Source organism: Hyla sarda, chromosome 4 (assembly GCF_029499605.1).
Source record: "Hyla sarda isolate aHylSar1 chromosome 4, aHylSar1.hap1, whole genome shotgun sequence".
In the NCBI taxonomy this organism is placed as follows: Eukaryota; Metazoa; Chordata; class Amphibia; order Anura; family Hylidae; genus Hyla; species Hyla sarda.
The window spans coordinates 163,920,776-163,934,020 of record NC_079192.1 but is presented as its reverse complement, the minus strand read 5'-3'; the positions used below and the strand labels follow the sequence as shown (position 1 = coordinate 163,934,020).

General features: G+C 43.7%; 2 protein-coding genes across 2 annotated transcripts in view; one reads left to right on the top strand and one right to left on the bottom strand.

Moving 5' to 3' along the window:
* LOC130367409 (olfactory receptor 1019-like) overlaps positions 1-6,765 on the top strand; it is a 33,551-nt gene extending 26,786 nt beyond the window's left edge. The window contains exons 3-4 of the mRNA XM_056569828.1: positions 4,777-4,831; positions 5,840-6,765. Of these exons, the coding sequence (XP_056425803.1) occupies positions 4,777-4,831; positions 5,840-6,765 (981 nt within the window). The remainder of the gene's footprint in view (positions 1-4,776; positions 4,832-5,839) is intronic.
* Positions 6,766-11,993: 5,228 nt separating this feature from the next.
* LOC130367408 (olfactory receptor 1019-like) lies at positions 11,994-12,929 on the bottom strand. Its single transcript, XM_056569827.1, has one exon. It carries the CDS (start codon positions 12,927-12,929, stop codon positions 11,994-11,996), a length of 936 nt encoding a protein of 311 aa, XP_056425802.1.
* Positions 12,930-13,245: the final 316 nt, after the last annotated feature.

The following is a 13,245-nucleotide window of genomic DNA, read 5'->3' as shown; positions in this document are numbered from 1 at the left end:
GTTGACACTAAACACTGTGCGTTACACGTGTAGTACCTAATGATTAAACAAACTAAGAATAAATTGCCCCGGTCTCGGCCACCCAGGTTCCTAAATGCCCCATAAGCCCATTCTGGATAGGTAAGGCTGGCAAGTTGACTCCAGCCGATGGAAGCACCAACCCGGTTGTAAACCCCTATATTAAAGGGACAATAAAGCAGGAAGTGGTCCATGCTTTCCAGCGTGTCCCAGCACTCTTCTCGGCCATCAGATTTCCTGCACTTCAGGTTGTCCTTTACATATAGCTTCCCCTGAAAGCAGCGCCAGGCCAAGTCCCAAAACTTCTGGGGGATCCTTTTCATGTTCAAAAGATGCAACCCCACCCTCGGATCTCGACCTGGGCAGTCCCTGAGCGCTAGAGGCATCTGGAAGTGGGTCAACAGAACCCGTTTGTCAAGGAAATGCCTTGACTGGGTCCTGATCTCCCACACTCCCAGACCCCACCGATGTATTGCCTTCAGAATCGGGGTAGTGTAAGCCGGAAGATATCCGTGGGGCGTACGGAGGTCCTTCACTCGCCCTCCTCTCTCCCGTTCCTGGAAGAAAGGCCGAAACTATTCCCTGCAGGAGAGTACCCACGGAGAAGCCCTCTCTCACCAGAGGTTTGAGATGTTGGCTTTCAAGAAGGTGTTGTTTAAGAACACCACTGGGTTTATCATAGAGAAACCCCCTAGTCTCCTCGTGTGGTACGTAACCTCCCTCTTGACTAGGTTCATCCTGTTCCCCCATAACATCTGGAAAAACAGGCTGTAGATCCTAGTGTAGTAAGCCTCTGGCAAGATACATACACTGCCCAGATAGATAAACAAGGGGAGCAAGTACGATTTGATCAAGTGTACCTTTTCCCTAAGGGTCAAAGACCAACACTTCCACTCGTCCACCTTCTGAGTGGCATCCTGGAGCTTACCATCCCAGTTTTTGGTGGGATAATCATCCTGGATAAATGTGATGCCTAAGACTTTTGCCAATTCTTGGGGCCCTGGAAGGGTGTCCGGGAGATCAAACGTGGGATCCCCCTTCCCAGCCAGAGACTCTCACACTTATCCCAGTTGATCTTAGACCCGTATGCCTCCGAGTAGCGGTCCACCTCATCGACCTCCTCTCTCTCGGAGAAGAAAATAGTGACATCGTAAGCGTACGCCACCACTCTCTGGGTGACATCCAGCTCAGCCAGACTCATCCCGACTCCAGCCAACGACCCACAATCTACCCTCGGGACAAAGGGATCGATTGCAAACACGTATAAAAGCTGGCTCAAAGGACAACCCTGACGGACTCCGGACCCCACCTCAAAAGAGCAGCCAGACCATCCGCTCACCAGCGGGAAACTCTCTGCCCCTGCACTTAAGACAATTAACAAAAGTACTCGGTAAGCCATATCTCAGGAGGACGGACCAGAGGTACTCGTGGTTCACCCGATCAAACGCATTGGCCTGATCCAGGGACAGTAAGTACCCCTTCCAGAAATCTGCACAACTCCGCTCCACTGCCTCCCTGACACCAAGGACAGCACTTAAGGTGCTTCGGCCTGGAACAGAGCAGTGCTAAGCCCCTGAAAGGAGCCGGGGTGCAAACTTCACCAGCCGTTAAACAGTATCTTGGCCAGAAGCTTCCTGTCCGTATTGAGAAGAGCTATGGGCCTCCAATTCTTAATACGGCTAGGATCTTTACCCTTTGACAGAAGAATCAGGGCTTACCTCCTCATTGACTTCGGCAGAGTGCCCGAGGAGAGACACTCATTGAATACCTTAGTCAAGAGCGGAGCTAAAGACTCCTTAAAGGTCCTGTACCAGTCGGATGTTAAGCCATCCGGACCTGTCGACTTCTTAGGGGCAAGCCCCTCGATCACCAGTCTCACTTTCTCTTCCCTGATTTCTTCTGCCAAAATGCCAAGAGGTCTACCCCTGGCTCAGGAATGGTTTAAGCCAGGAAACCCGACATCACATCCCGATCCAGATCCTTCCTTCCCAAGAGGTGCGAGTAGAAGTATCTGACGACCTCCAAGATCCCTGATCTAGACCGATTCAGAGATCCTGTACTATCAATCAGTCCTGAAATGACTTTACTACTCACTGACATCTTACAGTTTCTGTAAGGGTCGGGCGAGCGGTACCTCCCGTAATCCCTCTCACAAACCAAAGATGCGTGCCTATCGTACTGACACCTCATCAGCAAGGACTTCACTCTGGAGATATCCTCTCGGCTACCTCCAGTCGAGAAGTTCGAGTTTCCTCCTCAGACCCTGATACAGGCGATACTTGTTCAGGGACCTGAGGCTCGAGAGCTGGCGGAAGAACCCCGCAACCCGCTTCTTGAATATCTCCCACCACTACAGCTTATTACTACAAAGATCCAGTAAAGGTACCTGACTTTGAAGAAAATCTTCAAAGGACTGTCTTACCTCCGCTTCCTTTAGGAGGGACGAATTTAGCTTCCAGTAACCTTTACCCATCCGGGGGGTTTCTGAAACATTCAGGGAAAACAAAATCATACAGTGATCGGAGAACTCAACCACGGACACTGCGGAAGAGACGGCTTCCTCCTTTAAATAAAACCTATCTATCCTAGACCTGCGACTAGTGTTGAGCGGCATAGGCCATATTCCAATTCTCGATATTTCGCGAATATATGGACGAATATTCGGCATATATTCGCTAAATTCGCATATTCGGAACATTTGCGTTTTATTTTCGCATATGTGAAAATTTGCATATGCGAAAATTAGCATATACTAAAATTTGCATATGCAGAAATTTGCATATGCGAAAATTTACATATGCAAATTTTCGCATATACAAAAATTTGCTTCGCCACTAGCCCTGTTGCGCCCCCATCCCAGCCCGTACCCTCCCCAGCCGAGGCAGCTTCACAGCTCCCCTCAGCCGGAGCGGCTGCAGCACGGGCAAAGGCGCTGGGACAACGGCTAAAAGGGTGCCCGAGGACACCACACAGGTGGCACCAGATCTGCCTGCAGGATGCGGCCAGATGACCCACCCCACCACACAATGCACAGACCTGCACAGTACAGGCTGCGCTAAAGTGGGTGGGGCTGCCACACTTGTGACAGACCTCAGGCTGCCCCTGGTAGAAGACCTGGATCCTATCCCGTCCAAGGAAGGCGGCTGACGGAATGTGGGTTACCGTACTCCCTGAACGCTTGAGTTTGATGGAAAATGTCCAGGCCCCAGACCAGATCCCGTGCTCAAAGTTTTTCTTGGACATATCCGTAACATCCCCATACCGTCCGAGCCAGGTCATGATGTCATAACAAGAAAGCGACGCGTTACGGGTCAAAACGGTCACTTTCTTGACAGAGTTCTGACGGGAAATCGCATTAACGGCGAAATCCCGCCAGCCGGGCTCGTTCTTCGCCACTTCATAGTTTGACCAGAAGAGTTCAAGAAACTCAGACGAACCGTAGGGGTGAATCAGGGCAAAGATGTCACTTGCCCTGAATTCCATCTGAAGGAGGAGCTCAACCACTTTAGCACGAGGTGGACACGCATCCTCACCCCTCCAAATCAGACGGACCACATTCCTACGGTTATTGTCCTGCCCGGGTGTCGGGAGGGACCAGACCACCTCCCCATTCCGCTCTCAGAAAGCCCCCAAACCGTGCCTCTCTATCCAGAAAGACAGGTCGACCTCACCCCTTCCCTCTACCTGGATCGACCTGTCACCCCTGCATAGAGCCTCCAGGAGGCACTGTTGCAGAGTCGGACGGAGACGGGGACCCCCCTGAACCCCTGGCAGCGACATTGGCATAGCTCCTAGGAGCAATCACTACCAGGGGGGGGGCAGCCAGACCAGACCCAGAACCACCTATACCATCATTCACACCACTACTCTCATCCTCTCTATTTCCATCCATACTAGACTTCCCATTCATACCACCACCACTCCCACCAACATTCACTCCACTGACACTTCCAAATACACTACTACACTCAGCATTCACACACCTTGCACTCTTGACCTGACTAACAAGCTCTGGGCTGGCTGGGACTTGTAGTGTTGCTGGTCTTAGAATCCTCTTCTGTGCTGGGCTAGCTGCTGCTGGGGTCGGCGCTGTTGTCTCCTGCTGAGTCTGGGGCTGCCGCATCGGGCGCACCCCAGCTCCTTCCACAGTGCCAGCACCTGATTTTCCCTACCGCACAGGCTCTGCGGATGATATCGGCACCCGGACACTCCCCCACTCACAGTGGAGTGCCCCGCAGTGTCCGCAGAACACACTGGACTCGGAGGACCGCCCCCCGAGCACAAAGATGCAATACTCCCCCCTCACAGCAAAAATTGGTCTCCCAAGGTTGAAGAGGCCTTTTCTCAGTTTAAGCCTGCCTTCGCTACTGCACCACATCTCTCTAGACCAGATCCTCCAAAACCTGATCACGGCATCTGAGGGGTTAATGGCGGACATCCGCACAATCGCGGATGTCTGCCATTACCGGCGGGTCCCCAGCTGCTGATAGCAGCTGGAACCTGCTGTGTATGACGCGAGCACCGCTCCGATGCTCCCGGCCATACACAGGATGTACATGTACGTCCTGGTGCGCCGAGTACCGCCAAACCAGGACGTACATTTATGTCCATGGTTGTTAAGGGGTTAATCAGGTTCTGGAAGGCTACCTGCAACATTTTGTTTCTGCCCAGCAGGACAATTGGGTTGATCAACCCTGTCTCTTACAAATTATGCCTGCCCTCCTCCCCCCGCATTCTTTCCATGTCTGCCTACTTTAGCCCTTGGTCATTAACCGCTTCTCTCAGAAAGTTGTTGCTCCCTCTCCTGTCTCTGGTAATTCAGACATTTTTGAGTTTAAGGAGATCCTTGCTACAAAAACTATTAGATGAAAACGTTATTTTCTTGTAGACTGGAAGGGGTTTGGTCCAGAAGAGAGGTCTTGGGAGCCGGAGGAAAATATTTTTAATTGCAGTCTGTTCGAGACTTTCTTAGACCGAAGAAGAGGGGGAGACCCAAGGGGGGTACTGTTAAGGGCAGCACTCTCCCCTGTTTCTACCCATCCTAGGACTCTCGTTGCAGAATGCGCCCGCACATGTGTCCTGAGCGTTGCTAGGGGCAACCTGAGCACTCCCCCTCCTGTGCCCGTGGTGGCTCTGGGACTCGCTATGTGGGATGCACCCACATGCAAGTCCCAAGCGTCCCCCTCACCTCGCTCTGCACCCGGCTGTTTCTCTGTCCTCCTTCGCCGGCGCGAACATCCCCTTCCCTTAAGGGTACGCACTTGCTGGCATTGCTAAATTTAAAGGGTTAGGACACCCATAATTGGTTCTTCTCTTAGAGGACTCTATATTAGTCCCCGGCACCTCCCTAATATGGTGCCGGATCTTTGTGCTTAGTGCCCTAGAGAAAGCATTTCTGAGTTTGTGCCATATTAGTGTTTTTAACCTCTAGATTGTGACCTGACTTTGCTCCTTTGCCGCCTGTCTACTGACCTTGTTCCTGTGACCCGACTAGGCTTCTTTGCTGCCAGCCTTCTGACCTGTGCTACGTCTAACTATGCTACTTCTCTGTGCCAAGTTCATCTGGGCATCCTGTGTGGACAGATCGTGCCAGGGGTAGCGACCTGGGTGGCGCCTGCTGCAGCAAGACCATCCCGCTTTGCTGCGGGCTCTGGGGAAAACCAGCAGCACCTTAGACTCCGCTCCCTGGTGCAGTTCAGCCATTGTCCACACAGGTCAGCAGATCCACCTCCCTGCCATCTACGGTAAGACCATTACATCTATGATGTATTTCCTATAAGAGGACATTAGAGTTTGTAATGCGGTTTAATCTGTTTTACAGGTCATGGAGCGTATAATGCATCATCAGAAAAAGCTTTTCACTTTTTAGGATTTGGTGATCAAGGAAAGCTTCAGATTTTCTTCTTTCCAGTCTTCCTGTCTATGTATCTAATCACTGTTTCAGGGAACCTGGGAATCATGCTGCTTATAGTGGCAGATACTCATCTGCACACACCGATGTATATTTTCCTTTGTAACCTGGCATTTATTGACCTTTGGTATTCTTCAGGCATCACACCTAAAATGTTGGCTGATTTAGTTACAGTGGAGAAAAGAATATCGTATATTGGGTGTGCATGCCAAATGTATTTCTTCGTTGCCCTTGGGAGTAGTGAAAGTTTTTCACTTGCAGTCATGGCCTTTGATCGCTATGTAGCCATATGTAATCCTCTCCTTTACCTGAAGATCATGACCAGGATGAAGTGTGTTCAGTTGATAAGTGGATCCTATGTGGGCGGCTTTCTTCACTCTTTAATACAGACATGTTCTACTTTTCGTCTTTTATTCTGCGGTTCTCATTACATTCGCCATTTCTTTTGTGATATTCCACCTCTGCTGAAGCTGTCCTGTTCTGACACCATTATAAATGAATTCATTCTGTCTATTTTTGCATCTTCTGTCACTTTCACTTCCATTATTGTGATTGTCACTTCTTATATTGCCATTTTACAAGCTGTATTTAGAGGTAACTCTTCCAAAGGGAGACATAAAGCCTTTTCCACTTGTGCCTCTCACTTCACCTGTGTAATTCTATTCTACAGCACAGTTATCTTCATGTATATGAGGCCGAGTTCTATATATTCCTTAGAACAAGACAGAATTGTTTCTATAGTTTATACATTGGTTATTCCTATGCTAAACCCTCTTATATACAGCTTGCGGAATCGAGAAATAAAGCTAGCACTGAAGAGGATAAAAGCATTCTAATGTAAATAAAACACAAATATGATCAATCTCTACATTTTTGTTGTTTTGTGAATTGTGTAAATGTGTGTGTATATTTACTGGGGGTTATTTAATTTTTATATTTTTTAAATGTACAAATAATACAATACAAAATGGATCAGTACATATTACAAAGGACAGGATAAAATAAATTTACAGTTTAATTTTCAATTTTTGATATATTTCCCTCCCCCCTCGCCCAACCCAATCCAGGGGAGAAGAATTTTTATGCTAAATTACCATTTATTCCATATGTTACTATATTTCAATATTCCTTTTTTTGACTGTTGCACTAATCCAGGCCCCATAGTTTGGAGTCATGTCCGATAACCAGACTCTCAAGATAAGAGTTTTTGCACAAATAAAGACTCTAGCCATAAGTTTACCCACTTACCCCTTTATTATCTATTCCAAGAATCACTTGCTGAAATGATAATAATGAATGGTCTCGAATAATATCTCTTTCCTTCAAATGGTTAAATATTTTAGTCCAGAATTCATATATTGTATCACAATTCCATATGATATGAAAGAAATTCAACTCTTCCGTTCCACATCTGGAGCAGTTAGAGTGACTCCAATATTTAAATCTTGCAAGGTTTTGTGGTGTATAGTCAAGTTTATGAATACATTTAAATTGTATAATTTAGAAATTTGTGTTAAATGAAAGATTTTTTAAATTATTAGTAATTGCTTCCCTGTGCTCTCAACTTATATTAAAAAAGGGGTGTTTCCCTTACAGTTTTGAAAAATCCCAACATATTTACTAATATAAATGTGGTGGATTTGAGCTCTGGAAAACCCGACAGTTTATAACTGTTGTAAAAATAAAAAAGTGTAGGGAAAAGCAAAACATTGGGAGAATTTTGTAAATACCATCAGAAAAGACCTGTCAGGAACAAAATCCACAAAGAAAACTACAAGCCACTCTTAGTAAATCAGGCCCAATGTACCTTACCTCACAAGCTTCTCTCTGCATCTCCTGGTGAGTGTGTAGGTACAGCTTGCAAGCTACACCTCCCCACAAGCCACAGCCCTTCTTTTTTCAGCCCTATTTTGTTTCAGCTAAAGGTCAAAAACATCACTTTGATCTGATATATCCACATTACATGTCGCTTAACCACAATCTCTTCATCATGGCTCAGCTCCAGTCCACAAGCTCTGGGCATCTCTGATCCAGCTTGCAAAGCCTGCCCCCTCCCACAAGCCATGCCCCACAAAGCCACATCCCCTTCCATTTTTGGCCTGCAATATTTTTAACACAGCTCAGCCCCACCTGAGGACAGGGTATGAGGATGGAATATAAGGACAGAATATGTGCGTCAGGATATGATAATGAGATATAAGGATGGAATAAGAGGATGGATATGTGGATGGGATATGAACACAGGATATGTTTTTGGGATATGAGGACAGGACTTGAAGTTAGCATATGAGGGATGGGATGTGAGGACGGGATTGAGGAAATATTGGTGATTGTATTGTGGTAGTATGCACCTATTCCTGACTGAAAAGGCAGAGTACTTTTGTCTCCAACTGTGTGATTGTGTATTTATATGTTGTCAAATTTCCATTCTTGTGTTGAAGTTGTGGTTTAGTTTAGGGAGTGATGAGAGGTGTACTGCAAATCTCACCATTGTTTTTATGCAATACAGGGAGGGGACATCGTATATGAGTTGCTGTGGTATGTTTACCAAGGCTGCTTTTTAGTCCCATTCCAGCCCTAGGTATCTGGTATCAGGATGTTAGCAGCAGAATTATTTTTCAAGGATGTCGCACATACAGTCAATCAGACCACCACATGGCTCTTAAATAAAATTCACCATATAGTGAATTCAGTAACGTTATATCCAGTGACTCAAAGATAATGTCATCTTTTATAGCAGTTTTCTACTCCATCCTTTTTTTCATCCATCCATCCCACAACTCCTGATCACAACTCATCTTTGCACAGTTTGCCATACATATTTGATTCCTCACTTTCCCAGCATACTACCTATCTCCCGCCATCTGCAAAATCCCCAATCATAGTGCCCCAGCTAGTAATAGTGTGGTAATAATGCCCAACCTTGGTTCCCCACACACTAATACTAACACCTTTTTTGCCCCATAGAGTAAAAGAGGTCTCATAATAGTAATAGTGCCCTCTTTAGGTCCGAAACAGTAACAGTGTTCTTACATAGTAATAGCATGCTAGTTTGTGCTTTACTCAATGGTAATGTTTCTCCGGTGTGCCCAGATACAACAAGATCAGTAATGTATTTTGTACACCAGACTCAGATAACAGTGCCCTTTTTACCCAAATTAAAATAATAACTTTCTACTGCCTGCTCTTCATGGCTTGGTGCGTGCAGACTACAAAGTACAGGGATGTCATTATGCGACTGTAATAGGTTAATGACAATTTCAGTTTGTTCCAACATCTTGTAGGTTTTGAGGACAAAGCAGCTGGTTGCTGCCGAGTAAAGTATGTTGGTAGGCTGTGCTCATTTTAGGTTGCCCATGATCATTATCCGATTCATTTCACTAGTTAATGGATTTAAAGGGAATATGTAAACTCTATATCATGCTCAGAGCTCAAGTGTCATGCTGGCATTGCTAAGCTGAAGCATGCAGCTTCCTCCCTCCCCCATTCCTCCCTGGATTGATTGATTAATTGATTGATGTATAGGACTGCAAGTGCTGTACGTGGAGCTCTGTTTATAAGTCATGCAGAGCACGGCAAGGAGGGGTGGGGAGAGAGGAGGCATGCATGCTGCAGCTCAGCACAACCTCCATAATACTAATCAAGATATAGATCTAACAGATTCAATTGAATATCATAGCTGATCGATATATGATGGTGCTGCATTGTAGAGAGCTTTGTAGACTAGTAGGAGAAATTTGAATTTGTTTCTTAGAGAAATGGCAAAGAAAGTTAATGTAATAGGTGCCAATAAGCAGAAATTTACAGTTGAGTTAAGAAAAATTAGGAAGTGGATTAGTGTTTTGAGCAGTGTCACTGTTGAGGTAGGGATTGGTGCAAGAGGCAGGCTATACAAGTAGACCGCCGATATTAATGATCAGTGATATGCCTATGCATAGCACAAAACAGTATTAGCAATAAAATAAAGTCCACTAGAGGGACTTAAAAAAATCCTATTGACCCACAGATTAGATACTGTGTCAGTTTTAACGTAAAGTGCACTGCGTTAAAATAAAGTCTTCCAAAGTTTGTAAAGTTTTAGGGTTTTCTATTCTATTTTCTATTCCCCTATATAGTAAAATGAAAGGTTTCATCACAAAGTACAATTGGACATGCAAAAAAACAAGCCCTTATATGGGTCTGTAGATGTATAGCTATAGGACAATAGACTAAATCGATAAGATTCGATGAGAAGAATGGGGGTAGCAGGGGTGAGATGGTGATACAGCAGGACATGGGGTAATACAGAAGAGAAGACAATACAGCACAGGTCATTGTAAGTTTTGATAATGGGCTAAGAAGCTCAAACTACATTGAGTCCTCTGTTGTTTGAATGATAAAAAAAACTATCATTTTGGCTTCAAATGTCTTTCTTTCTTGGGTGTTTTTGAAGTTTCCTTTCAGAATCTTGATTTTAAGGTCATGTATGGAGTGGCCTGTTTGGGTGAAATGGTGTCCAACTGGGGTGCATTAGTCCTTTTCTCTATGGTTGTTGATAGATGATCTTTGGAGGTTCATCCTTGGTGCATTGTATCATATAGATAACATTCTCAGTTGTGCAGGAGTATAGTCTTTTCATTTTGTATGTCCTGTTGTTGTGGGTGGCCTCAGACTTTGTACAGATGTGTTGGCAGAGCTTACAGCGAGGTTTGGTGCATGGTTTGGTCCCATTGTCTGTATATGATGTTTTTTGTGGGTAGTTTCCTATTAACCAACTTTTGTTTTAAACTGGGTGGTTGTCTAAAGGCCAAGATGAGAGGTTCCGGGAAGATTTCTTTTAACAATTCATCTTCTGCTAATATTGGCTGCAGGACCTTGATGATTTTGCATATTTCCTCAAGGGCCGGATTGTAAGTGGCTACCAGTGGTACGCATGATGAGGTTTGTTTCTCTCAGTATTGTAGCAGGTGTTCACGTGGTGTTTGAAAGGCAGAGTGGCTTTTCTTATTAATTGTTCTTGGATTGTAACCTTTTGTAGTCAGAAATGCTTTGGAATTGATAAAGGGTGGAATCCCGAAAGCTTGTCTTTACAAAATACTGTAAGTCCAATAAAAAAGGTATTACAAGATTCTGCAACATCCTATAATTCTTCATTATTAGAAATAGGATATATAAAATAGTTTTTCAAAGAAAACCATGGCAGAAAATTGTTATCAATTTCACAAAATCATATGGGTGCAGTGTTGCTCCAATAACTACGTTTTTCTTCCAAACATTTAAAAAAAAATCCTAATGTGTACGGAGGAGCTAACTATTTGGCCATCCCTTACTCATGATAGATTTGAAGCTCTCCTATAAATGCCTTCACACAACCTAACAACTTGTCACATCCCCGCTCTAACTGGTTTGGAATATTTTCCTTAGATTTATGGAATCTCTCTTCCTATCTTTAACCAAACTCCAACTCCCCTCTCCCAACCCTGTGATATTTCCTGGCCACACACCCCTCCCCTCCCCTCCCCCGCTTTGCATAACATGGGGCCTGTAAACTGTTACTCTCATGCCCCTATCTGAATAGACACTCTTGAGATGAGTAACAGGTCCCACAACCTAACCTTGATTTCAGTATAATGTTTCTTTCAATTTGTTTTGTTAAATGTTAGTGCAAAGGATGCCTTCTCTTGAAATTTATATTACTACTGTCTATTTTAAAAGGTTGTATCGTACAAACATGTATTTGATTCTATATCCGCTATTGTTATGAAACTACATTTCCTTGTAAATGTCTACAGAGCTCGGCTCCTGTTCTTTTGTTACTGTTTGTAATTCTGTTTCTATTTCCTAACAATAAAAACAGACTTGTTAAAAAAAATCCTACTGTGTAATTAATAAGGCAGCATAATATTAAGAATCATACAATTTGCATACATAATTTACATTTTTTTATTTATTTTTTTTAGAAAAAGAATCAGATTCTAATGGATTCTAATGGTTGGATTTGCATTTCTATCTCCATGTGAATGATCAATTAGAAATCCTAACATCCATATTATGGCCGTCGAAAAGATGGTTGAAAAAAAATTGCTCAAAGCTTACTTTGGAATAATTGTATTATAGCTAATTTTATGTCTTTGTTTCTCAAGCTATAAATTAATGGATTTAACATTGGTAGTACCACTGTATAAAACACAGTTGCCATATTTACATTATTTCTAGAGGATGGAGATTTTGGAGCAAGATACACATAAAGAACTGTACTATAAAGTAACGTCACTGCTATCATATGGGAGGCACATGTAGAATAGGCCTTTTGCCTTCCTTCTGGAGCTGTTATTTTTAGAATGGTTACAAAAATAGACATATATGACCCAATAATGAGCACAATGCAAGGCGTGGTGACAGAAGATGAAAAAACAAATAGAACTATTTCATTTATTGTTGTGTCTGTACAAGAGATACTTAATAATGGAGGGAAATCACAGACAAAATGATAGAGGATATTAGATGAACAGAAGGAAAGATGAAAGGTGCAGCTAGTTTCTATTAGAGAATGAATAAGTCCAGTACTATAAACTCCAAGCATCAATGCCAGACATGTCTTCTTCTGCATTGTCAGGTTATAGTGTAGTGGGTTACATATTGCCACATAACGGTCATAAGCCATAATAGCAAAAAGAATACACTCATTACTTCCAAGAGCACAGAATATGAAGAGTTGTATAGCACAACCTAAATAAGAAATTGTTGTCTTACTAAAATACAGGCCTACGAGCATCTTTGGAGCAATATCTGATGCATAAACAACATCTATAACAGAAAGGTTGCTAAGAAAAAAGTACATGGGTGTATGAAACTTTATATTATTACAGACAAGATAAATGATCCCAATGTTTCCCAAAAGAGAAACAATATATACGATTAAAAACACAAAAAACAAACATACATTTTGGTAAGGTTCACCAGAAAAACCAATAAGGACAAACTCATTTATCAAGGAGTGGTTGTCTTCAGAAATGGCCATTAAGACATCTCTGCAAAATGAAAATAGATGTAATTCAGCATAGATACTTTCTTTATAAAAAGATTTTTTTTACAATTTCAATTTGACTGTATTCAGTCATTTCGTTTACATTAGAATCTGCAGCATAAAATCCTGCGCATCAAATCTGTGTAGAATACTGTGAGTTAATACACCATAAAGGGGCTACCCGGTGGGAGTAGGGGGGTTCTCACTATGTCCATGGTGTGGGATATAAAAAAATAAACCTCTACTTACCTCCAGCTCTCCTGCGGTGTCTCCTGTGTCGTCTCCTGTGTCCTGCTATGGTCCCCCATGC

Coding starts and splice junctions, on each gene's coding strand:
- LOC130367408 (XM_056569827.1), bottom strand. CDS start 12,929: ATGGCCATTTCTGAAGACAACCACTCCTTGATAAATGAGTTTGTCCTT.